The sequence below is a fragment of the Tetranychus urticae genome, chromosome 1 (genome assembly GCF_039701765.1).
Source record: "Tetranychus urticae isolate SD_2017Ah chromosome 1, NJAU_TeUrti_SD_1.0, whole genome shotgun sequence".
Taxonomy (NCBI): domain Eukaryota; kingdom Metazoa; phylum Arthropoda; class Arachnida; order Trombidiformes; family Tetranychidae; genus Tetranychus; species Tetranychus urticae.
The window spans coordinates 4,663,049-4,690,435 of NC_142958.1; the positions used below are offsets into that span (position 1 = coordinate 4,663,049).

At 31.0% G+C, this 27,387-nt stretch overlaps 1 protein-coding gene across 3 annotated transcripts in view; it reads right to left on the reverse strand.

Moving 5' to 3' along the window:
- Positions 1-108: 108 nt before the first annotated feature.
- LOC107367281 (uncharacterized) overlaps positions 109-27,387 on the reverse strand; it is a 50,784-nt gene continuing 23,505 nt past the window's right edge. For all 3 annotated transcript variants that reach the window (XM_089270233.1, XM_015934985.3, XM_089270234.1), the window contains 13 exons: positions 23,529-23,590; positions 8,331-8,551; positions 6,553-6,680; positions 6,400-6,441; positions 5,732-5,775; positions 4,408-4,515; positions 3,374-4,282; positions 2,523-2,639; positions 1,849-2,139; positions 1,550-1,729; positions 1,331-1,478; positions 1,138-1,235; positions 109-1,070 (listed from right to left, as the gene is read on the reverse strand). In XM_089270233.1, the coding sequence (XP_089126359.1) occupies positions 924-1,070; positions 1,138-1,235; positions 1,331-1,478; positions 1,550-1,729; positions 1,849-2,139; positions 2,523-2,639; positions 3,374-4,282; positions 4,408-4,515; positions 5,732-5,775; positions 6,400-6,441; positions 6,553-6,680; positions 8,331-8,551; positions 23,529-23,590 (2,495 nt within the window). In that variant the 3' untranslated portion in view covers positions 109-923. The remainder of the gene's footprint in view (positions 1,071-1,137; positions 1,236-1,330; positions 1,479-1,549; positions 1,730-1,848; positions 2,140-2,522; positions 2,640-3,373; positions 4,283-4,407; positions 4,516-5,731; positions 5,776-6,399; positions 6,442-6,552; positions 6,681-8,330; positions 8,552-23,528; positions 23,591-27,387) is intronic.

Here is a 27,387-nt window from a genome sequence, read left to right on the forward strand (position 1 = left end):
TTGTGTTTGTATTTGCTCAGTTTGAAAAATTTTTAAGAAAAGAAAAAATTCTGACAAGTTTTTTGAATGGAAAAGTAACATTTCAATAATATTGTTTATTGAACCGAGTATGAAGAAACAAGAAATTTATAAATTTAAATTAATGATATTCAAATTTTACATTAATTACAAGATAAAGTGTGATTTACAAAAAAGAGATTATGATAAGGATGAGGAAAAAGAATAATTATTCTGACATTAACATGCAACTAATAATATAATTTGATATCTTTCGTATTACAATTTACTTAATACTTTATGACTTTCTATTACTTTATTATCACAACGGAAGATTATTGTTTTTCGATTGTATTTCAAGTTGAGTAATTCATTATTGTTTCGGTTTCGTCTTGTTACATCACAATTTATATCTCATTATACCATTTCAATGATCATTCAAATGATATATTATTTTGTCATAGTATTTTTTTGAGTGCTGTTAAAAATCTAGTTGAATTTTTCAAGTAAAAATGATATTGTAATGTAAACGTTTCAACGAAAATCAGATAAATTAATCAAAAATCAAATTTCTGAGCTGAAAAAGGTATTACTAACACTAACAGATGGTCTGACTACAACTACAACTAAGACATCATGGATTCGTTCAATATTACAATGAAAAGAATTGGTTTCAACAGCTTAGATAATTTAAATTGTCCGGCTTTTAGATCGAATTAAACTTAACTATTCAACGGATTCATAGCTATAGCTTATTGGATTGTTTCTAAATAAAGGTATTTTGGTATAATAGAGGAAGTGAAAGTGAATTTTCATCTGAGCAGGGCCAACAGGAATAACAAATTAAGGTTGATAACGGTTGCTTTAACAGGAGTTAATAAATTATGCTGAGTTGTAGCGATTTTTTGGATTAATTTAAATTAATCTCATCTTGAATTGACTGCTGTATCCCTACAACTAGATGTGGTTGACACACTTGCAGAGCTTAAACGTTGTTGACTACGGAAGACTGTGTTTTGCAAAGTACGTTTCCAGCGGTCTGCGGTATCTTTTAATTTGGAAAGCCAATTAATCTGCCAATAATTGAAGGAAAAATACGTCAGGTTAGAAAATTTCACCAGAATCAAATTGTATTCTTACCTTGGTTGATTCATTAGGAGCTTGAAAAGTATGTATAGTGACTATTTGCTGAAATCTATTTAAACAGACAAGTACGAAGACGTATTTCAAATTATGAGCTGAAACATATAAAATAAAACCAAATAATGTAATTAGTGAATGATTAAACACAATTGCAATCAAGAGGTCAAGAAGATTGACTTTCAATACACACCTGCACCTTCGGCCGCAGTGACATCATGGATATAAAAACGATCTAGAGATAATGGCTGTTTATATACGACATATTTAAATGGACTCTCATGAGGTCCAGAACTAGCTCGGCTACATGTAGATGCCCACTTTTCAGTTAAAGATGATTGCTGCTCAAATAAATAAGAAAAAGAAATATTTCAGATTTACATTTGAATGAAATGTGTGCACAAAGACATACCTTTTTGTGAAGACCTTTTTTACGCCTTGTAATAATTAACATATCATCAAACAATACAACGTACATTTCAACAGGTTTACCACTATCTAAAATATTTAATGGTCCTTCAATGATTATTTGACGTCTTGGACTAACAATTAATCGTTCACAGGGTTGTTTAGAAAGGGGTGCTTTAAGACACTGTAAAAGATGGAGAAAATAAAGAAAAGTATTAGCAATAATAATCAACATCAAAATAATGTCTATGATTTTCTCTTTAATTTGTGTTTTTAATAAAAGTATTGTAAACTTGCCCTTACCTCAGGAATGAAAACTTTGGGATCAAGATCAAGAACAGAAGGCCATACAATATTTCGTTGAATTTCAAGAAGACGCTCGAAATTTTTTAACCACTTCATTTTGTCATCCAGTTCACGGAGAGAAGCTTCCTCTGACTCAATTATTTGCGAAATTAATTCACGTTCAGTTGCATCCTCTGTCCTCATTTCGATATCTTTCAAAATTAGTGGAACCCTCATAATGTGTTGAACCGGTGAAACAAGTAAATCAGTCAATTGTAACTTTTTACATCTAGGATCACGAGCACACCACTGATGGCCAATAGCAGAGATAAAAAAAGCAAAACATAAGGAATCAGTAAGATTTGTCGACTATAAACATTTAAAATCGTGTAAATTTGAAGCAACTGAGTAACAGAGTATTGAATTAATTCTATAATATAATCCAACAAAATAATTTACTAACATTTCATAATTAAACTTAAATGAAAGCTATGCTTTAGTAACATTTGAATCATCTGTTGCAAAATAGCGGTAAAAAAGTAGTACGAACTAGAAAACACTAGATGGAGACACTGGCTAAGCAACTTTATTGTAATTTTCAAAGTTACGGTAATCATTAATCCTGGTTAATTTGGGTCTCATTGATGTTAAACGTTGCGACAATTTAGTGATAAATCATTATTAGTACTTACTTTTTCAAATTCATTAAACTCTACTTGACGACGAAGTGTTTCCAGATAATTAAGAGCATTGATGTAATTAAGGGTATATCGATGATATGCTTGAGTAAGTGCAGTAGCCTTAGAGCTCTGTTGAAATGAAAACAAAAATGACAAACAAAAAATGGATTACTCGTGAAGAGCATGGATTAGTTCAAGGTAAGGTAACAATTATCAAATTCAGATTGCATTTCAATATGAAAAAATGTTTAGTAACTATGATTCCTTGATGAATGATTGTCTTAAATTGATTGAAATTTATTTACCCATAAGAAATGAAACATTGGACAGACAACAATAAAGAGGCAGCAACATAAAGCCAAACCTGAACAACTAAATTATTGACTGAACATTTCAACACTTCTTGATCAGTTTATTCATTAACTATATTAAAAATTGACCTGTCTGATAATATTTGATTGTAATGGTTAATAAAAAGATGGCTATCTATTTCAATGAAGAGACTCAACTCTATTGACATATGCTAGATAAATGTACTAATAAAAGGCAAAATTACAAAAAGTCTGTGTAATCAATAGATGATATACTTTTCCAGGGAAATATTAATCATTTTCTGTGAGCATTAAGGTTCAAAGAAATTGAAAGTAACATTGGTTGACAATTGATTCTCATTTAAATTTGGTTGTGACAATGCACTGAATAATCTATTGTTATTGATCAGGCAAGTTTGTAATTCAAAAAGTTCAATTTATTGCAAGTTCATAAGCAACAGTATTTTGGTCGAAATATTGAATCACAAAATTATCTGTTGACTTTTTCGATAATTGCCGAATAATTGATATTGGGGGAAAAGAAGTAATTACCTTTTGAAAAAGTTTAACCAAAACTTCTGCTGGATTGAGATCACCAGAGTTCATTTGTTGAAGCATTAGACTTAAAAATTCTTTGCAAAAAGCATATGTAACACAACATAGTTCATCTAGATTACCAAAGAGTACTTCTGGCTCAGCAAACATAGCAAATCCTTCAACTTGAATCTTTTTCAATGGTTCCATGAAAACATTTTTCAAAACCATCAAATGAGCATAAAGAAAAACACATTCACTTTGGAAAAGATCCCAAAGAGCTTCACGTCGTTTGAACTCTGACCGAGTTAATGCAAAACTTGAACGAGACGAGGTAGGACTTGATGAACTGTTTGGTGGGGAAGCGGGTTCACTTTGAATACTAGAGTTTGCATGTAAACTGGCCATTAAACCTCCACCTCCTCCAACACTGCCTGGACCAACACAACTACGATTTGTGTCAGTTTCAACAGCATCCTGATCCTGGCCTTGATTTTGAGCTTGACTCTTATTTTGACCAGTTGTTGCTGTTGAACCAGGCGAGGGTACATCTTCACATTGTCCTTCATCTAAAGACTCTTCTCTAAAATTAAGGCCTCCACTAAGACGACGAATTGAAGTTGAAACTGGAGCAATACAACTGTTTGACCTGATGGAATGAGCATTAACCTCTAATAGAGAATCATCTGTTGAATTGGTTTGGGCTGAGTCGAAGGTTTGTGTTCTTAAAAGGCCAGGACGTCTAGGTGACTTGGTGGGTGAGTGATGTAAACTGATGGATATGTTGGTATTACTTTGACCAGTTAAAGATGATTGTGCAGAAGATCGACGACTATCTGATTGTAGTTGCGACAAACGATGGCCTGAGATTATGGAGGATGCACGACGTTCCTCAAACTGAGTCTCAAAATCAGCCCAAGACATTCCCTTAAAACGATAAGAAAAAAAATAAAATTAATTAGCAAAGAAAAAATCTAAACCAAAAGCTCACTGTAACCAATGAACTACAATTACATTTCAGATATTTAAGTGAAAAAGAGGTGAAAACTTACTTTATATTTGGAAAGTTGTTCATCAACAAAAACGGACGGAGTAAGTGTTGATAAAACCTCTTCAAGACCACACAATGAATCCGATTTGGTTCGATTAGACCTGTCAAACTGTACGCACATTTGGATGGACAGAAGCATTGCATATTTTTTTGTGGTTGTGTCGTATTTGTTTCCCACAATATAATCATAATGTATATGTTGGATGGTCAACGATTAAAGGTATTGATTTTTTTTATATATATTGGTGGTTGATTATTGTTGGACAAAATTTCATATCACAATGAAGTTTTTTAAACAATCATAATTGTCGTTCATAACCAATTTGTTGGTGTTGAAAAGTTGCACCAATAATAAAGATCACAATCAAAGAGGTAAACAATATGTAAACAATGGATTCACGGGGTCATATGCATATTATAAACAGTAAACGGTGAACCAAAATTTAAAAAATAAAAAGTGTAAATAAAGAAGAGAACAGAAAAGAAAAAATTATAACAATTATAAATTATTGGCAATTATATCAATTAACAATAATGATGATCAAATGGTACATGATAAATGCATAATTTGTTGGTAAAGTTGACGGTAAGCGTTTTTTACGTTCACAGACAGTTTTGTTCAATATTTGAAGTTGAGGTCAAGTTGACGTTTGAATTTTAGTTTCAACATTAAATTACATTTTGGTGCACAAATGTATAACAAATGAAATGAACAGATATGACAAAGGTGCAGTGACGTGCCAACAGGTAACATTTAAACAATAAACAGTGAATATTTTGGTGTGAATTGAGTTTGGAAATTATTATTAATATCAATTTTTTTTGTGATTTTTCATTTTTACAGGCGCATTTGAATATAAATAACAGATAAATAGTATGCATTGAATATCATCAGGGATAGAAAGAGCATTATCACCAGAATGCAGAGATTTCAAGAGTTATTCATTATTCATGTGTATATCATCAGATCAGATTATTACATCACGAGTCACATTAAAAAAGAAAGAGAAAGATAGACAGATAGTAAAAGTAGTAACATGGAACAGGATAAGAATGGGAATTCAAGGGACTGCAATGGACTTCTAATCAATCTGTAAAGTGAAGGTTAAAGGTTTTTCTCGACCAAATTTTTGGGTTAAAATCTTTTCATCTAAAAGTCTAAAACTAGACCTTTTGGGTTCACTTTCAGATTGAGTTTTTACCATTTTACTTTATACAATTGAAATTGTGAGAAACTGTGACTTCTTTTTTTACATTTTCATTGGAAAACAAATGAAAGTGTAAAAAAAGGTTAATCAAATAAACGCTCTGTTTTAAGTACTTACAAGTTTCAACAGTGACCAGGTATTTTTACCTTTACGTGAGGCATCTAAGGAAGCAAAGGAAAGTAAATTAGATCTTAGGCTTGATTCGATACGATCAGAGTTGGGTAGTTGATAGGCTGAAAAGGTCCACAAATCAATCGAGTATTTACGGTTAAAGATGAAAAAAGAGGTTGACATTTTCACTTGGGTTTGGGTTCATTGAGAGTTTGGTCAATTTTTTGGTTTTTTTGTTCAATTTTCCACTTTCGTTTGAAAATTGGTCACAATTTTTCAACTCATTTTCGGTCAATTTTGAGATGTTACTTTTGTTGGTTAAGCTACTTGTCCTACTGATTGGTTCAACTCTAGGTTGGGTGTTACAAGTGGTTTGGTTCATTAATCAATTGAGAGTGAAATTGAGCTGAAAAAATGGTAATATCTAATTGGATCGGAAGGAAGTGAGAAAATATTTCATGTCATTTTTGATTCTGAATATCATTCAAAGCTTTTTGAGTTCAACTCAGGGGAAGAGGAAGATTGAACAAATGGGTAAAGGATTAAGAGCAAGAGGATGTAATGAGAGGGCAATGTTAAGTTTATCATGTCGAGAGAAAAGAATTGAATTTGAACCCAAAAAAATGTAAAGGAAATGAAAAGGTAAACATGAGAACTTTGAACTTTATTCTTACCTTCGGTTACAGCTAAACATTGAGTTGATCCATCAAAGTTGTCTAATGGTTACCACATGCAAAAAAGGAAACATCAAAAAGTTTGATTTTAGGCTTTTCTTAAAAAAAGATTTTCATTTTTTTCTCTTTTTTAAAAAGAAATCATTTTCTTACCTAAAAGATCATTTCGATGAGTTAATACTTTACTATAAACTAATAGATCACCTGGACATATCTGCATTGGTGGAATAACAACGATTGAGCTTCGTCGTCTTGCCTTTGACGATGTTGGCTCAGCCAGTCTATTGAACGGACAAAACAAGAAGATAAAGGTTGGCACAAAAGAAAAGTCAATTTTTCAAAATCAAGTTCAACATTGAAGTAAAGATGAAAATGAAGAAGTAAAATAATCCAAAGTGTAACACGGTTTGAAGGTGAAGGTGAAGTAAAGTTGTGACCGAGCCAAGCGACTTGGTAACACTGAATGATTGGCTTCGGCTTGGGTTCACACTCAAACCTGAAAACCATAAACTTTCACTTTCTGTTCACTTATTTTCAGTTTACTTTTTTGGTTATTTGTTTGCTTAGAGACACAAACTTGTTAACTCACATATGGCTGAGTTTATCTTTTTTTGTCTTATTCTGGTTAGTTTTTTCTCCTCTTCATGATAATGATAATAATACATACTAATAATAATAGTGCTAATAACTAGGTACTTTATGTTGATGCTACTTTACCCTCAATGAACATTCAATGGGATAACTTTTTTGGTGCATTTTTCGTGTTAAATTTTATTCCTTTTTCCTTTCTTACTCTTCTTTCCATCATCATCATCATCATCATTTCTTCTTCTTCATCATTGCCTTTAAGGTGCTTGTCTATGAATCAAGAAACCGGTTCACAATCGCTCAACCAGTTAACTCAATTATATTAAAGTTTTCTATCTTTTTTTCACTAGAAAATAAGATGAGAATGAAAATGATGAACAACAATACTGTGCCAATGAACTAAACTTTTGCTTTTTCTTCTTCTTTTCTTCTCCTTTTCTCCTCCTCTTTTCTTCTTTTACATCATCATCTTTAACTTGCTCTACAAGACTAGATGAGCGTTGGGTACAAGAAAAAAGGTGAAGATTATAATGATGAGACGAAGTTGGATAAATGTGTGTGGAAACGGAATAATTTGTTTAACTATATGAACTTGAAAAATGATGTTCTTTATCAATTTTTCTCTCTCTTCCCACTACAATCTTGCAAAATTATCATCACAAGTTTTTTGGTGAGAAACCAACATTTCTAAAGTCACGGAATCAAGGACGAAATTTTGGTTCAATTTGAGGGAAAATAAATGACCATTTATAAGGTAAAAAGGGACTCAACTTTCAACTCACTTCTAAGTTGAACATTAACGTTATTCACGAAATAATTCACAAGCCAATTCCGATTAAAGCTGATTTAGTTTCTTGTACAATTTAAAGTTTAAATCAACGTCTTTTTAGGCTCAAAATAACAGCTCAAGTTTGCCTGATCAACGTTACAAGTTGGTTACACATGATAAGTTTATTTTGTCTCATTGACGCATTGATGCTACTCAGAAAATATGTTTTCCTGACTCGGCCTTTCTGATCTTATCTAATCTTGTCTGATCTCAACGCTATTTCCAGGAAAATGACAGTTAATAGCTTTTGATGAGCAAAGCTGCTAATGCAGTAAACTTTTCTATTAAGTTTGACTAAAGGTTTATTTTTATGGTTTATTTTTCATGGAATCATCAGGTTATTTTGCATTATTAATGAGACAAAATTGATTAAACTTAATAGATAACAGTTATGATGACGCTTGCTGACAAGGCTTTCAAACTCGTTTTCACTTTGGATGTTAGTAACACATTAAACAGTTTTAAGTGTGAAATTGAAATGGAAGGCAAAAGATGGGAAAAGTTTGATCCTTACAAGTTACTCGATAATGGTGATGATGAAGATTCCCTTGTATGTTCAGTTTCATCGGTTGCACTTTCATAGCCATCGGTAATCAACTTTGGCGGTACCAGAGCTCGACGTCGATGCAATGCCGATGCAGGCGGTTCTTCCTGTAAAGGCTCTTCAGGTTCACTTTCATCTCCATGGCTTGTGAGTCCAGCAAACTTTTTAAAAACTGGATTACACTCTTGACCCTTTCAAAATAATCCAAGGAGCAGAATGCAAAAGAGACGAAAAGTACAGTTACAATCAATAAAATAATCAAAAGTATACAAAAAAGAGGTTGAAGGGAAAAACTCATGAAATGATATTTACAGTTAAAGAGTAAATTAATAATTTCATCTTTTCTTTAGTTGGTTAATTTGACCATGAAAAGCGACAGTAAAAACACTCGAGTAAAAAAACGATTAGAAAATGTTGATGAAAATGGAAATGGAAAAAAGGTTGAATTTTTGCATTTCATAGTTTGATCAGCGTCAAAGGTTGAAACCTGAAAACTGAATGATCCAGAATGACCCGGATAACAAGTAAAATGTAACCAATTGAAGGGAACACACAAGTCTGATAACTTTGTCTATTGAATAAGAAAGTGGATGATGGAAGATAGCAAGTCAATTTCAAGTGTTCGTCTTCCAAATGATGAGTATTCAAAGTGAAATGATAAAGAGTGAGTAAATAAGTTGAGGTAACACAATAAAAAAAAGTGTGTTACCCAGGTAAGAGTAACAACAACATTGCTCACTGAAGACAGAAGAGGATAACTTTGTGTTTTTATAATCATAACTTTATTCATTGTAACTCCCATGCTCTTTTTATTATCGCTTTTTAATGATAATAACAATGTTGACCTGATTGTTGATGATGTTTCCCCTGAGCTTTGAAACATTTCGCACAACAGAGAAAATGATAAATGATCAATTTCATTGAAAACTCACGAGTCAAGTTCACATCGAATTTTCGAGTTGGAAAAATTTTTTAATCGAAAATTTTTTTCTTGAAAATTAAGTTGAAAACTTTACTAATCATAAGAATTAAATTGATAAGTTTTGTATTATTGTCATTGATAGCAAAGAACTGGGAGTTTTTCTCGCTGGGAGTGAAAAGATTTGAATAAAAAGAGCAAATTTTTATTCTTTTGTTGTTTAAATTTTCAAGCAACTTTGATATCAATGGCCTTATCGATTAAAGTAATTGTTTGGACCTTTCATTTCAGGTCATTACCTTTGGTGACAACAAAACAAAAAACATTTTCTGTTTCAACAAACGAGGTAATTTGTTGCAAATGTGGGACAAACAGGGTTACATGATGAAAGGATGAAATTTTCTGGATCCATAGAAATCAGATTATCTATCAAATTGAAAATTTTTCTTCTTCTTCTTCCTGGAAATGTCCTTTTTATTGTTTAATAAATATTTGATTCTTGATCAATCCTTTTTCCTTCTTCAGAATAATCTTCAAAATTGACTGAATAAATTATTTACAGGTAAACATGAAAACACCTTTTTTGTTATTCCACTTTGAAATCTCTACATTCCTTGAAGAGTAAAATTTAGGACAAAAAAGTTATCAACAAATGCTTTTTCACATTTTATAAAGTCGTTAGTTATTTGCATTGGAAACTTTGTTCAACTTGAAATATTTGATTCTGACATTTTTCAGTTTTGTTTGTTTCGAATGTAACATTTTGAGCAAAATTTTTAACATTTTTGGAAGAAATCAAAGTTCCAAGTCAGAACGCAGTTTCAGGATTGATCAATAACAAGATGAAAATGTTGAACTGAAGATTAATTATTATAAAGAGGAAAAGGGAAATGTTGAACAACATAATTGGTTAAAATAGGTAACTGTAATAAAAAAGACTATCGATTCAGATCAATCGATATAAAGAAATGACCTGATTAAGATTATACGTGATGTTAATTTAACTATTGTTGTAGAGTCTGTGGTTTCAATGGAACTGGTGAAAATGGGAACAAAATCAAGTTGAGAAAAAGGTTCATTTATAATCAAGTTAAGGCGGAAAATTGGAGTCGATTAATAGTTAATTTAATTTTTACTTTACACTCTTTTAATAGTTTAAATATCTGTCTTTTGTAGGGAAGTTTACGGTGAGAAACAACTTTTAAACTGTTTATTAGAGTCAATTTGAATTTTAAATTTTACCAATCTAATTATGTTGTTAAATAATTTATGGTTAACTTTAATTGTCGATAAACTTTCAGCTTCAGTAGATAATTTGATTCAAATGTTTCCATAGCGATAAAAGGTGTGACTGAAGAGTCATCTGGTGCACTCGAAATAAACTAAAATGTTGGATCTAAACAAAAAATACATTTTGAATGATGTAGCAAAATTTCATGTTTTTATGCTTAATTATAATACTTTGAAGATAAATTAATGATACAAACAGGAAAGGTAATAATGAATTTTCAATTAAATAAGGCATTGGTATTTGTTTATGAGTTGTTTCAACACCAGGTAAAGAAACAAACATCAACGAAAGACTAGTCGGATTGGTCAGAGCAGATGACAAGCATTGTTGACGCTGCATAAGCAGAGATTCATCTCCAATGCGGCTGTGATAACAGTTGCCAACACTAGGTCACAGGCCAACAAGTAAGTCTAATAACGCAAGGAATATTAGAAACTAAATGCTGATTAGGTGTGTGCTTAGTACACCTTAACACCTTTTGCACAAAGGGTCCTGCTTCAAATTGATCGTGGTTTTCGTGAGCACGAGAGTTAAGGAAATGCATTCCTCATGTACATGTGTCACTCCTCCTATTAATAACAAGATCAAAGGGCAGGCTAAAAGTTACCCCTTAACCTATTGAGTTTGGAGTCCGCAATTCATTTCATGTTTCGTTTAGCTATTGAAGTTGTTAAAAAGTCAATTTTAACGAAAATTCAATTCCAAAGGTTGATTTAAAAGGCAACCAAATGAATGAATAATGAAGACAAAATTTTGGTTTCTAAATGTTGAGAGCTTAATTGCACCATTATGGTCGAAACTCGATAAGGACAAAACTATCAACATCATGATCAAATCACGATTTGAAAATTTCGATTCCATTTACCAAAACAAATGGAAAAGCAAAAAAAATCTAAACTCTTTTCCAGTGGTTCAGTTAGACACACAGGATTGACTTTAATGGACATTAAGTTTGACCATTACATTATCGAGAAAAGGTTAACTCCAAGGAGTGATAAAATCCATCTTCTTTACAAATTATAATTTCAATTTTTTCTGACAACAAACGACGAGAAGAAAAAGGACAAAAATAAGAGTTTTCACATTAACATAACTTGAGCAAGACAAGGCAACATGAAATGACCCAACATTAGGTTATTATTTATCGTCAAGTGTATTTATTTCAATACAAAATGACAGGTCATTCTTTTTCCTTGCCAGACACTTTTCCTCTTTCACCTTGACCATCATCTTTTACCTGGACAAGGTCAACCCAAATGTCAACCTGAAACCAATCAAACACCTGAAACAGAAAAGGCACTTTCGCGTAATTACTTTATTGTTTTTGGAGAATGGAAAAAAGAATAAAATTATTTCGTTTTTTTTCATCTCATCCTAACTGTCACCAACAGCATGATGAAGATTCTGATGATTTATTATCGCTATTAATATCATTTTCACATTGAATCTTTACTCGGAATGCAAATGCTCTGTTTTTCCCATTTCTACTCATTCCACAAATACAAATGTTTTACTTTTTTTGTTTTCTTGTTCTTCATCTTTTCCCTATTAATATATTCATCTCTCAACTTTCATGCTTAACGAATTTTCCATGTTCATGTTCTAATAAAATTGGCTCATTGCTGTCGCTCTTTACATATTCATCATGTTCCATGTGATTTATGTGAATAAAATTTTCTCGATATTTTACCTCGTTTTCCCTTCTTTTCCCACTATTTTGACTTTGAAAATATTTTCCCAGAAAAAAATGTCAAATCGAACATCAATTCAGGGAAAAAGTTTAATGTTTAATTCGTTGAGTGCAAAAATTTGTGAGAAAAAAAGATTTCCACAGAAATTTAGTTTTGAAACTTCGATAAAATCATTGATCAAACTAAACTTTCAACCAATTCTTTGGGTTCTGCCAACCTTCGTGATTGATTCATTGTTATTATCATGATTATATTCAGTGTTATCATGAAACAGTTTTATTCGAAAAAAAACAATTCTATTTTTGTTTATCAAATGTTGAAACTTTTCAGATAAATTCTTTTTCCACTTTAGATTATCTCAATTCCAATGAAATTGATCAGTTGTTGAGCGAACATTTGATTATTCATTTCATCCCAAAAGACAATATCATGAAATTTTCTTCTTTTTAAAGCGAAAATTTCAAAGGTAACAATTGAAAAGAAGAAAATGTTTTCATGAAATTTCATTCCTTTGATCAGCAACCTGTTGAAACGAAAATCATCTTCACACTTTGATTGATACATTTGAAGGGAATCGAATCAAGATTCGAAAAAGTTTGAACAAGAGAAGAAAAAAGAAACAGAAATTCCATTAGAACAATATTAATCTTTTATATCTTCATCATGATATTGTTCATGAACCAGTTAACACTACTTTGCTTATCAAGTAAATGTAACCCAATCATCTGTAAACAGAAACAGAATTTTGATTTCCCAAGTCAATCAACTTTATTACAAAGGAAAGAAAAAAGAATCCAAATGTGAAATGGAAAAGTTTTGAAATGAAATTGATGAGAAACGTTTAAATGTCTGATTGAACATGATGATTCCAAGGTAATGAGCTGAGAAAATTTCAACTTGTAATTGAGATGGAAATTGATTTGAAACGGGAAAACATTTACAGTGAAATTTTAACCTCGATTATATTTCGAAGTGTTACATTATTTAAATTTGTATCATTTAGATTTCGAGTTCGAAGTTGAATTAAATTTTGGTCTAACTTTTGTTTACACGCTAATGGTGATTAATATTTACCTTTGGTAATGATTCAGTGCTCGTGAAAACTCGTTGATTGCGTGTGTTGATCTTGTTCAAGTTTTGTTTCATTACTTGGCAGAAGCTTATTGTTGGGAGGCAAAAGAAGCTGGTAAAGAGGATTTGATAATAAAATTGATGGTAAATAGTTTATCGTTTAGTGATGATAAACTAAAAGGAAAAGCAAATATGGATTTTTCATCAGAAGAAAAGGTAACACCATTAAAAATGAATGATCATGAAACAGTAAAGATAACAAAAGGTAACAAGAAGTGAATAATGAATGATTGTCAAGTCGAGTATTTTCAAGTGTTCAACACTTTGGTCAGATTTTGAAGAAACGCAAAAAACAATTGACTCTTTAGAGACTAAGTTTAGGTCTTCATCTGTTTAAACATGATAAATGATGTAAATGAATTCAATAATGAACTAATGAAAAGTGTTCAATCAGCAAAATGATGTTAACTTTAAAATTTGCAACAATTTCAAGTGTTTTCTAAAAACTAGACTTTTGCTGTTAATTTTCAATCTTCATTTTAAAACAGTGAAAAAGTAACTTTGAAGTCTTTGAAAATTGAACTACAAGCCTAACAGCATTCGGTGAATAACGTCCAACTTGGTCATAAATTGGGATGAGAAAATGATTGAATTTGTTCGCTTCGAATTTTCTTTGCTAAATTTGAGTTTCCAACATTAATAAGGATTGAGATTCGCCGAAACGTCATTTAGTTTAAATACTTACAGGAATTAAGTTAAACCTTATTTATTCCAAAAACCGATAATTACTGATAACAGAAAGTTTTCATTGACGAAGTTAGAAGAAAATGTTAATTTCCTCGACTTTTCGAACAGAATGTTTATTCTTTGCTTGGAATTAATGTTTAAACTCATATAATATGTCATCAATTGATGTCAAAACTTCTCAATACTTTGATCTGATTATGTCTTTGAATATCGAGAAACATTTATTTTATTTTTGAAATTTTCGTAAGTCTGAACATTCTCTTCTTGAAAAATGACTTAAATTTAGTTTTGATATTCAATTGGAAGTCATCCATCAGCTTGAATAATCTGCAATCTTGATATTCTTCAACAAAAGATTTTCCAACGAAGTAACATTACAATGGAAAATTTTTCAGACAAAACGAAGCCTTTGATTTGATTTACTTTGACTTGCGATTCTCAGAATTTTGGTCAAAATACTTGATGAAATGATATAAATAGATGATGATATTTATCCACTATTTTTATGGTCACCCTTTGGGATCGGAAATACCTAAAGGATGTGGGAAAAAATGGTCAAGTTGAAGGAAGAAAGGTAAAAACGAAATGGTGAAAGAATAAAAGAGAAACTCAATTCATCTTATGTAAATATTATTATGTTAACATGAGAAAAAATAGGAAAAAAAGTTAAACGATTTTACTATTATTTCGAGCTATTTATATCGACACGAGAAAAAAAACTTCAGTTGAAATGACCACAATGGTGATGATAATGTTTCAACAAATTGTCCAGCAAGAGAAGGCGAGAGAAAAAGGAAAATGTTTTTTCATAACTTTTTCATTCCAACAACTATTGTAATATTTATTTTCATCTTTGGCTAACTTGTAAGTTGGACTCTTTTGACTTGTACCACATCTTGACCAAGAATAACCATTTCATTGACTTTGTAGCTTTGAAACTCCAAGGGAAAAGCTTATTTAAATTTAACTGAAAGATATTTTTATCCTCTTCGCAGGGTTAACAAGTTTTCAAATAAAAAGTTAGATAAATTACTCGAAAAAATAGACTCGAGTTTCAGATTACATGTCAAGATAGCGTCTTGTAACATGTATCAAATGGTGTCACATTAAATTTGGATTCATTCGATTGCGTTGAACTGAATAAAGTATTAAAAATAGAAAGTAAAAGTTGGAAAAATCTATTTTATATTCACTGCAATTCGTTGAACATCAAACGAAAATTTGAAAGAGATAATTCTAATTGCTGAATCAACATTGAACTCAATTCAGTCACTTTCGTTGTAACCGACTGATGAACATATTGAGCATTATCGGCTTCTTTTACATGGAAAAAGATGTTCAACAAAACCTTCGATTGTAACGAGTTGTGGTTGATGTTGATGGTGACGAGGATAAGATGAGGTAATTAGGGTTTACAAGTGATTTCAATGTTGCCAAATGTCGACAACAGAAATGGTTCATTTTAATTGATATCGTAAAGTTGAAGCAACCAAGCGCAAATTGAACGAATTATCGTTGTTTCCATCACAAGGGTGTAACAAGATAGCATGAATATCATGTCAAGTGTGTCAACTTTTTACTCGAATTTCACGGAAAGACGTAAAATTTGATCATCTTTAAACTTTTTCTTGTTTTCTTTCAAAATCATTTTCCGCTTTTCTTTCGATTTACATTTGCAAGTGACAATCTTCACCTGAATTAATGTTTCAATTACTTTCTTTTTTGCCGTTAATCCTTTATATCAAAATGCTGTCAAACTAATTATCACCAAGAGACAAGTCTGAGACCAAAATAGCAACAGTGAAAACAATAAACCAGAATATGATGTAATGGGAAAATAATGGATAAAAGGCGACTCGACACAAAACTTTGTTGAAATGAAAAACAAGAAATAACAAAAAGTTCTCCAGAAATAGTCTTCTGGAATTGAATTTTGATTCAAACTTTGAAATTCCATTTTATTGTTTTCTATTCCGAACCTATTGATATTCGTATTCTTATTGATATTCCTCTTGATCTACTTCCAGGTATAATTTGATAGCAATGATGTCGACAGATTGATGAGCATTTGTAAAGTCTAAAGTTTGGATTGTTATTATTCTTGATTCTGTTCTCTGATAATTTCTTGATTGAATTAACGCCAACTTGCAACACTGATTTACTGGCTTTCATCAAGTTTTACTAGAGTAAGTGTCGACGATTCTTGGTCAACAACTGGTTATTTCATGTTATCTTGTTCCTACAAGAATAAGAATTGAATGTTGACTCTTCAGGGGATCAAACTTTAACCAGGTAACAGTCGGTAGCAAAGTAGAGGTAAAAAAAGGTTGTATCAATTGTGGCAAGAAAAAAGGAAATGAAAGTGTAAAGTGAAGTGAAATGAAAAAAAGGTAGGAAATGAATGTCGAAGGTAAAGGTAGAAGAAGCGAGAAATGTTAAAGTTACAGGGAAACAGATTATGAGGTAAATACTTAGATCAATGAATATCAATGTTGTCATTTGCATTTATTGAAAGGAAATTTGTAAGTCGCCAGAAATCACGAGCAATATTCAATGTTGCCTGAGTAAATTGAAAAATGTAGACACAATTTTGGCACATTTTCTTTGCTTCTTCTTTTTTTCACTGTAACTTTGATATTTCTCTTTTCACTTCAATCTCATCTCATCTTTATTCTGAAAGGTTTCACCTTTTGAACATGAAGAAAACTCAACAATTGCAACGTTTATCAATATTAATACAATATGTTGCCATTGAATTGGAAAAGTAAAGGCTTGACAAAACTGTGAAATGATATTTTGTAACTTTTATAAACAATATATTGAGTGAAATGTCGAGGTGAAAACACTTGAGGCTAAATATGGCAACAATTGTTGTTTAATTAGTGACAAGGTGTTGACGGATAAAAGATGAAAGCCTTTCATTGAGTATTCAAATGTTAATTTCCAACATACTTGATTTAGGAATAAAACATTTACTAATTGATTTGATCGAGTTGAGAAGTGCATATTCGGTAACTTTCATACTTTCACAATGTTCTAATTTTCTGTCCAATTATACGCCTAAAGCAAACTTTTCTGCGTTTTAACTCAACTTATTCACTTCAGCATATTCCAAGAGATCTTTTGTAAGTCAAAGACTGTACAAAACAAGAAGTGCGAACTTTGCAATTCAGTTAAAGTTGAATGTTTCTTACGTACGAAACAAGCAAGAACGATTTGGACGATTTCCTTGCAAACACTCCAAGTTATGGCATAAAGATTAGCTTGAAATGTGAACAAGCATTATAAAACAACTTCATTGTTAGTTTATTTAAATCAGATAATTGAAACTCTTCTGTATGATACTTGTTGAGTGTCGTTTTGGTCAAAGTTTTTGCTCAACTGCTATTAATAGATTGCATATAATTCTGTTCATTAGCACAATTAGGAGAAACAATTAATCTGGTGATCAACGGACCAGAAGAAAGATGGTAAAGCATACAAATGAATAAACTGAATTGATCAATAATTCATAAGTTAATCAATCAAATGAATACAAAGGAATGGACTTTTTTCAATCTTGATTGATTATGAAATAATTATTAATACAATGATCATGGTTATGAAGAATCTTAGAGAATCGTTTGATTGACAATTAAAAAGGTAAAAGATTATTGATGAACATTGTCAACAGAAAGAAAACTGAATCGTTGACTGAAAAGAAATCGGTTTATTAGTTAACCAGATTCAATTAATAAGCTCATTTAGTTATCAATCTTTCAATGGTTTATAAGTTTTCCTGAAAGATTGAAAAATATTGATCAAAGAAATCCTGGATTCTTATCCAACAAAGGCATTACAAGATCAATTGGTGACACTTTTGATGAGAAAGGCAAAAGCTATCGATTAAACTTCCAATTACTGCTTCATTTTATTCACAATTAAACCCAATAAATGGATTATTAAATGCAAAGTAACAAGAAAATTGGATTTGAGTAAATTGAGTTCGTTGATTGATTGATATAAAGTGATTTCTCAGGTTGATGTTGGAGCTCTTGGCTTTTAAGTCTTTGGTCTGTAAAATGAAGGATTGAAAAAATTCATTCCAATTGATTAATGGTCAGCAAATCTTGGACATCAACTAACATTAAATTTTGAGACGACAAAAAAGGTTAAATCATTCTTAACATGAACTTTGAAACTTTTCCTTTCAACTGATAGTAATTGATGATTTCACTCATTTTACACTTTTCTCACCAACTCAAATGATTGATATTTTTCACGGAATTAAATTTATTTGTTTTTCAAATAATTCTGATGAAAAAGAAGCAAATTCTCATTCATCTTTTCCAATCTCTAATCTGATTATCGAGTTCAGGGTTCAATTGGAATGAGAAGTTCTATGAAATTGAGCAAAGAAAAAGTTCAGCAAAGAGACGAGTAAATGGAAATGCAAACAAAATGAGAAAAGTTAAACCAAGTTAAACGAAAAATCGCAAGTTTTTAAAAAATGGAAAAATTAAAAATCTCTTTAATCGTTTCAAGCATGAAATTGTCGAGACAAATTGACACTTTAAAAGCAATCAAAGAATAATTTCAACCTTGAATTGGTTCGAATGAGAAATGATTTAAATGCAGTTGAAATGATTGCCAATAATTTGATTCAAAGTTGCAATAAACTCGGTTAGTTAAGAAACTGAAAGGTTGAACCCAAAAGATGGAAGTTAATGAACAAAATGATTTCTGTTGTAATGATATGTAATGAGCTGCACCAATTTACTGTATTGTTGGCTAACTAATGATTCAGCTAATTAAGTTAATCATAATGACAATGATGAAAATTTTTTCATCTTTTTTTTTCTTGCTCTCAGTTGAACCAAAACAAAGTTAAATAAAGGTTGAATTTGACTCTTGCGTTCAACTTTTAATTGTGAGTCTAACTGTTGGAATAATCATTGATAATTTATGTACACTCACGTTCTGTCTCAGGTTTGGTTACACCTTGAGCTAAAATTTGATTTACTCGAAATCCCAATCATTAAAAGTGCTAATCTCACTGTCAATATTTACCTCATTTTTGGGTTCGTTTTTTTGTCTTTTTCAATGTTATTTACCAATTAATCAAAGAGTGTGAAAAGGAAATGTAATCCTACCATTTGAGATTTGAGGTCAACTTTTCCATCAACTTTCCCAGTCAATTGATCTTTTACTTTGATTATCATTGATATCGTTAAAAGGCACAAGCACAACAATTAACAATTTTATTGATCAATTGACATTAAATGGCACAAAGTATGAGTTTCAAATGGTGACAAAAATTGCGTCGAGTTGGCAAATTTTTGTTTCTCCTTGTTGGCAACTTTTTACTGATGTCAAAGGTTGACATTTGATGTTATTGATGAAGTTGCAAAAATGTAGAGTTTCATGTCGAGGAAAGGAAAGCAAGGAATAATGTCAAAGTTGAAAGACAATAATCATGATGGAATAAAGATTTTTCTGTTGTTTCTTTGGTTCGAGTTGAAAGGTTTAAAGAGTTGATGGTACAAAAGTTGTCGACATTTATTGGTAAACACAAAGGTTGATTTGTAAAACGATCATAATTATCGTGAAAAAACTCATTACTCTTTGAGTTTCACTTTTTGCTGTTGCTTTTGTCATTTACTGGCTCACATTGTCTCACTCACCATGAAGGATTGAAAAAATTCATTCCAATTGATTAATGGTCAGCAAATCTTGGACATCAACTAACATTAAATTTTGAGACGACAAAAAAGGTTAAATCATTCTTAACATGAACTTTGAAACTTTTCCTTTCAACTGATAGTAATTGATGATTTCACTCATTTTACACTTTTCTCACCAACTCAAATGATTGATATTTTTCACGGAATTAAATTTATTTGTTTTTCAAATAATTCTGATGAAAAAGAAGCAAATTCTCATTCATCTTTTCCAATCTCTAATCTGATTATCGAGTTCAGGGTTCAATTGGAATGAGAAGTTCTATGAAATTGAGCAAAGAAAAAGTTCAGCAAAGAGACGAGTAAATGGAAATGCAAACAAAATGAGAAAAGTTAAACCAAGTTAAACGAAAAATCGCAAGTTTTTAAAAAATGGAAAAATTAAAAATCTCTTTAATCGTTTCAAGCATGAAATTGTCGAGACAAATTGACACTTTAAAAGCAATCAAAGAATAATTTCAACCTTGAATTGGTTCGAATGAGAAATGATTTAAATGCAGTTGAAATGATTGCCAATAATTTGATTCAAAGTTGCAATAAACTCGGTTAGTTAAGAAACTGAAAGGTTGAACCCAAAAGATGGAAGTTAATGAACAAAATGATTTCTGTTGTAATGATATGTAATGAGCTGCACCAATTTACTGTATTGTTGGCTAACTAATGATTCAGCTAATTAAGTTAATCATAATGACAATGATGTTCACGATCATCCATGATGTATGAAACAGAAGTAAAACAGAATGAAGAGAGAAAAAAAATGAGTTTCTCTTTTCATCTTTTGTCTTTTTTTTCTCCTCTTCATTTTCATGGTTTTCACATTTTCTCGATTTTTTGTGTCCTTTTCAACTCTCATTGTGTTGAAGCTAAAAATGAAATGCTATCAGATGAAACAAGATTAAATCATCTGCGTTTATTCTGTTTCATGTTACATATTCATGGAAATGCACATTGAACCGGAAAATGATTACAATTCATTATCCATTAATATGATAATAAACAAGAGAATCGTTTAATGAAAATTTTTTCATCTTTTTTTTTCTTGCTCTCAGTTGAACCAAAACAAAGTTAAATAAAGGTTGAATTTGACTCTTGCGTTCAACTTTTAATTGTGAGTCTAACTGTTGGAATAATCATTGATAATTTATGTACACTCACGTTCTGTCTCAGGTTTGGTTACACCTTGAGCTAAAATTTGATTTACTCGAAATCCCAATCATTAAAAGTGCTAATCTCACTGTCAATATTTACCTCATTTTTGGGTTCGTTTTTTTGTCTTTTTCAATGTTATTTACCAATTAATCAAAGAGTGTGAAAAGGAAATGTAATCCTACCATTTGAGATTTGAGGTCAACTTTTCCATCAACTTTCCCAGTCAATTGATCTTTTACTTTGATTATCATTGATATCGTTAAAAGGCACAAGCACAACAATTAACAATTTTATTGATCAATTGACATTAAATGGCACAAAGTATGAGTTTCAAATGGTGACAAAAATTGCGTCGAGTTGGCAAATTTTTGTTTCTCCTTGTTGGCAACTTTTTACTGATGTCAAAGGTTGACATTTGATGTTATTGATGAAGTTGCAAAAATGTAGAGTTTCATGTCGAGGAAAGGAAAGCAAGGAATAATGTCAAAGTTGAAAGACAATAATCATGATGGAATAAAGATTTTTCTGTTGTTTCTTTGGTTCGAGTTGAAAGGTTTAAAGAGTTGATGGTACAAAAGTTGTCGACATTTATTGGTAAACACAAAGGTTGATTTGTAAAACGATCATAATTATCGTGAAAAAACTCATTACTCTTTGAGTTTCACTTTTTGCTGTTGCTTTTGTCATTTACTGGCTCACATTGTCTCACTCACCATGACACACATCAATCAACAGAAGCTCACTTTACTCACTTGCGTAAAAATTAATTGCTAATAACGAGTAATTCATTGGACACTCTCTGTAATACGCAATAATAACGACAAAACCATGTTAATTACATAAAGCTTTATTTTCATTCAAAGAGTAATATTTTAATCTTAAGGACTTTTGTTTTTCTCACTTGTAAAAACGTAAATTAGGCTCTTTACGTAACAGAGCAACTCATTAGTGATGAACGAATATTGAAATATTGCTGACGCAAACTTGAGGTTCAAAAGTGCGACCTCTTTTCATCTAGAACACATACTTTTTAGATGTAGAACGAAAGCGAAAGAAAAATTAAGGTTAAACGTAGAAGTGCGTTGAAACATGAAAAATCTAAAGATGAAATGAGTTCTGAACAGTGTGAAAACCAGATTGTTTCTCTGCTTTGATTTAGAATATGCTTGAAAACTATTCTTATGTACTCAATACTTTTTCGGTATTTTGACAGCTTTCAACAGTGAATAAGACGGTAAAATCAAGAAAAAGGCATTTCTCAAAGAGCATAACTCTTCGGCACCGATCGTCAATATTAATTAGAAGCAACAGAGTGAATTTTCACTGAAAATTAATTGTCGCCGTAAAGATGGAAATAAGGTGATTGATCAATATTGCTTCCAGATACGGTCATTATATCGTTTAAAGTTATAAAAATGTACGAGGTTTATGAGCAAACTAAAGGTCTTAAACAACAGTCTAGCAAATTTTGGATCCAGGAGAAACTTTTCGTTGCTATTGCTTCACAGGCTTCTCCTAGACGCAGCAAAAGTTGTTCAGAAACGGGGTTTTAACAAGGTTAGTGTAATCGTCATTTAAACAGATTGAGTGCAGATTTCCCGCTTATTATGGGGGAATCTACAACCTTTCGTTTCAACTCTTAGAATAAACTACTCCAAGCTTTCTATCATTTGCAGCAAACATAAGTTTATAATATGATGTTGATCCTTGAAAACCAACAATTAACATGAGTCAAAGTCATGCATTACTGTTACTAAATCAGGAACGAAAGGAGTAACAAAATTCCTCTCAAAACTTTCTAAAAAGGTACCAAACATTCAGATAGGCTTGTTTATCATAATGTTTTTGTTTGGAAGCACTTGATACAGAGTAATATCAAATAACTGTGAAATAATGTCTTTTATGAAATAGCAATAATCCAGAGTCGTTACATTTTCACACGAACATTGGTCGGAGGACTTGAGATCGCAAAAGTTACAATATTGGAGTTGATCTATTGAATCACTTGCTGTATAAAATGATTTTATCACAGCTGATTGATGAGCTTTTGCAATTAATATTTTAATTTATTTTCCACTCAAGAGATTGACAGCAAATAATAGCATCCTTAACGGGTTAATCTATCTCTAAAAATACGCTTCATTTGCATTTAATTTCGTAGTTTTTTCTCAATTAAGTTGCAATTTTTACTCTTTTTATAACCAAACTATCAGTAAAGTAATTAGTTTAAATGGAAGCAAATAGTCAACTCGTTAGTAAATTATATTAAAGAGATAAAATGATTATCATAATTGTTTACAAGAGTACAACATGGTGGAACAAGTGGAAGCAAGAAAAGAGAGAAAAGGAAGAAAAAGTTTAATGAATAAAGCTCAATTAACTCTTGATAATTCTGTCCATGTTGTGAAAATTATCATTATTAATAAACTAATTAAAATTACCTTTTATTTACTCTTTTTTAACCAACCCAAAGATGATTCTCATTAGCAAAGTCAGTAAAGAAAGGAATACAAATTGAGAATGAAAAATGATATTAAAGGTTGAATGAATTTCTCTATTCATCCTTTCCTTTCAACTTACCTCTGTGTGAACATTTGGTGAAGGTAAACTCATGTAAACATCTTTACCAGTTACGTGAAGCTCTGTTGGCAAAGAAAGGGAAAAGTTCAGATTAATGATGATTCGCTTGATCAAAAGTGAAAACAATTGAAATCCTTTTATTTCCAGTGTCTGGTTATGTTTGTCTGGGAATTACAAATTGAGTTTTAAAATTCAATTGAACCTTGAATTTCGACTTTTCAAGTTTACTTTTCTCAACCAAATTTGTTTGCATCACAAGACGAACTCGAAAAAGTTGAATTTTTCCTTGATTAACTTTTCATTTCATTTTCAATGATCGAAACGATTTGAATGGCGAAAAAATGTAAACATTAGATGGTAAAAATGGATTGTCAGAAAAGATTATAACTTTGATAGCTTTTAATTCGATCGGGAATTCAGTTCAATTTGATAAGCAAAAATGAACTTTTATTAATCCATAATATCATGAATTATTAGTCAAAATCCTTTCTCTTCAATCAGAGTTTAGCTTTTTGCGTTTTTCCCAATATCTTTAACCAGTTTTAATGTTTAAACATTATTCATTTAATCGCATTAATTGAGTTTTATTTGCTGTTTTACAAATGTTAATGAATGACCAGTTTTGCAGAAAACAAAAGTTTAAATATTAATATTTATTAACAGTTATGAAAAAGCTTAATTAGAGCTTCATTTCAACAGAATTCGATGCAAAATTGATAATCCTTCCCAGCTCACTGGGAGGGAAAAGCTCGTTATTTGGATGTTCATTTCAAAAAGATAATCCTCATTTCGTTGATAAAAAACATTCAATTTATCTTCTTATTGTAAGTCTGTTGCATAGTTACATTGAGATTCGAAAAAGAACTTCAATTTTAGAAAATCAATTTTTCGATATTTTTCAATTGAAATATTAAGAAATAATAGAACAGATAAAAGATAATTCGTTGAAGTAACACTTTGACCAAGAATCCGTCTCTATCCTGTAAAGAACTGAAACTATACGCAACTCGAGTCTCGGTGGTAAATGAATGAAAATCAATAGAACGAAAGGTTTTGCTTTTTTGATGAAAAAAAACGAATCAATTATCTCATCGTTAATTGCTCCATCAACAGGTTTCATGGAATCTATTAATAGTTCATTTTTCCGTCGAAATTCAAGTTTGTTACTTTTCAGGGTAAAAATTGTCATCAATCTTTTGATTAACAAGACTTTTCCTTAATCACTTTCATCTTATTACTTTTAAACTATTTAACCAACAATTATGTTCAACATGCTGGAAACAGTTTGCACAGGTTATGGTAATTTATTCATCATTTATCAGCCCATAAATATCAACTTTAATGATGAAACTATTCATGAATAAACCAACAAGTTGCAGCTGCAACACAAAGCATCTAAACAATTTGACTTTTCCTCATTAAATGCAGTTTAATGCGAATTGAAAAAAGAAATATTTAGCCGCACTAATTAGAATACTCAGACTTTATCATGAAAGAAAAAGATTTCTCTTCATTTTGCATTTCTTAGAAAAATTGTAGAATATCATTCCATTGAAAATAAGAATTGCTCCCAGTCTTCACTCCCTGCCTCAACTCCCAGCTTAACTCCCAGAATGTATTATTTTCAGTTCTGTTCTTGGACCAAATTTAAATTGTGAGAAACATTCTCATGATAAAGTTCATTGGAAAAGATAATTCCACGATTTTTGCAGATAAATTGTTTCCATGAGGCAGTTGAAGAGCAACAAATATTAATACACTTTCATGTCAATGATGATGATAATGGATATTAAACTCATGATGAACAGTTAAAGAGATAAATAACTGCTTTATTGATCATCTCATGGTCATCATGGTACAGATAATATTAGTTTAATGGTGAAAAAGAAAAGCTAATAACACGCTTTAGTTTACGTTTTACTTCATCTTAGAATTTTTTCATTTCTTCTTCTTCATTGTTTCAAGAATATCATTTTGTTTGTTGAGCTTTTTTCCCTGCAATTGACAAATGAATCATTATTTCGAGTTAATTTTTTTCACACTTTCTCAGCATCCAATTTTATTGAGACTTTATGAACAAGATGTTTCATTTACCAGAATGATAGGAGGAAAGAAAATCAATTTTGGTGAATCACAAAATTATTGCATTACTTTTTTCTCCATCATCTTCAGCTAAAGATAATCATTCTTTAATCTTGTTCCATGATAACAGGGACGAAATTTTGGTCATCAAATTATTGGAGATAAAAGCAGTTTTCATCACAAAAAAGCAACAATAAATCTTTGGATTTCATTTCGAGTTTGGAAATGAACTTTTATCACAGCATGTTTATCTAGTTGTTTCGTTATGTTCCAACTCATCTGTTAATCTTTATTTTCCGATGAAAAGAAAACCCTGGAAATGATAATGAAATCAAAGGTAAATTACTAATATTCAGGGCATTTTCCATTTTCCTATCTGTTTGTGGCCATAACTCACGGAAAACTGCTTTTATAGAGTTTCAAAGTACTTCTAACATTTCATGATGAAGTAACTGGTACCGATTTACAGGTTTAATTGACCTTCTTATCTTCTTTTAAGGCCGTTTGCTAAGATAATAAATTTTATACACGCCATGAATTTTTCTTAGTCTATCTGAAAATGATTACCAGAAGAGCCGAATTTTATAAAAATTTTTACAGCTCATCAATGCTGAATATCAAATTTTTAGTTTGAAATTCCTGTAGAACAATTTCACGTTAGAAAAAGATCTAAAAATATTGCATAAAGAGCCTTTCATGTAATGTGTATGATATTCAACACTGATAACAAGACAATAAAACTTCAAGCAGACTCAGCAAAAGGCTTGCTACATCAAACCTTGTGAAATATCGTGAAAATTTTCAAAGTCGTGAAGTTTCGTTCGTTATTTGACCTCTAATTGACATTGAAATTTCCTTTTCTGAGAGCACAAAATTTTTAAGACCGGTCAGTTTCTTATCATTTTATAGATAAAGTTCATACAGTCAAGGTCAAATAACCGAATGACCTTGAATAAACTTGAGCGTTCGAATTTATTGTTTTTCAATCTGCAGAAGCTAATGGTCAAAGTCTGTGATTTGAAACACTAACCGAGAGTTATGCCTGTTTAAAGGCTTAAACTGTAAAAACGCCCAAGATAAGAATAATAATATAATAAAAGCTAAGATAAACGCTCATCACGCATGCAGCATTGTCGTTGATCATATAAAAGGGTAACCTAACCCTTCGTGTAATTTGATTAACTTTTTTTCTAGAGACTAACCATCAATTTATTTCAACAAATATCAATTGGTCTGAAAAAGGTTGAACTTTTACATAGCGACGCACAACAGTCAATTAGAGGTCAAATAATTCATGATCTTGAGACATAGCATTCATTACTCTTCATTAATTTTTGGGAGCTCTGCCTGAATATCTAAAGATCTGACACCTGGACAGAAAGACATTAGCACAAACGATCTGCAAGAATAAAAACACCCAGTATTAATAATCTTATGCAGTTATTTGAAGATGAAGTAGAGATAATTAATATTTCAATGATAAACTGAAAATGTCCAATTTTCGTCCTTTATTCGTAAGTGTTAAAGTGTTTTGTTGAATGCAATAAACGAATATTGAAGGTGCCTCGCATGCCAAACATCTAGTGTCTAACTCATGAGTCATGAGTTTCTCTCGACAAAATAGTGCAATTCGTCGCAAGAGGTTTGTCTGTTTCCTGAGCACAAGAAATATTTCCAGAATGGGGTAGAAAACACGTTTCTACAAGGAAAAGACCGAGAAGCTGGTACAACGTGTTGAGTTGAGGAGAGTGTTCTTTAATCATACAGTTGAGTGAAC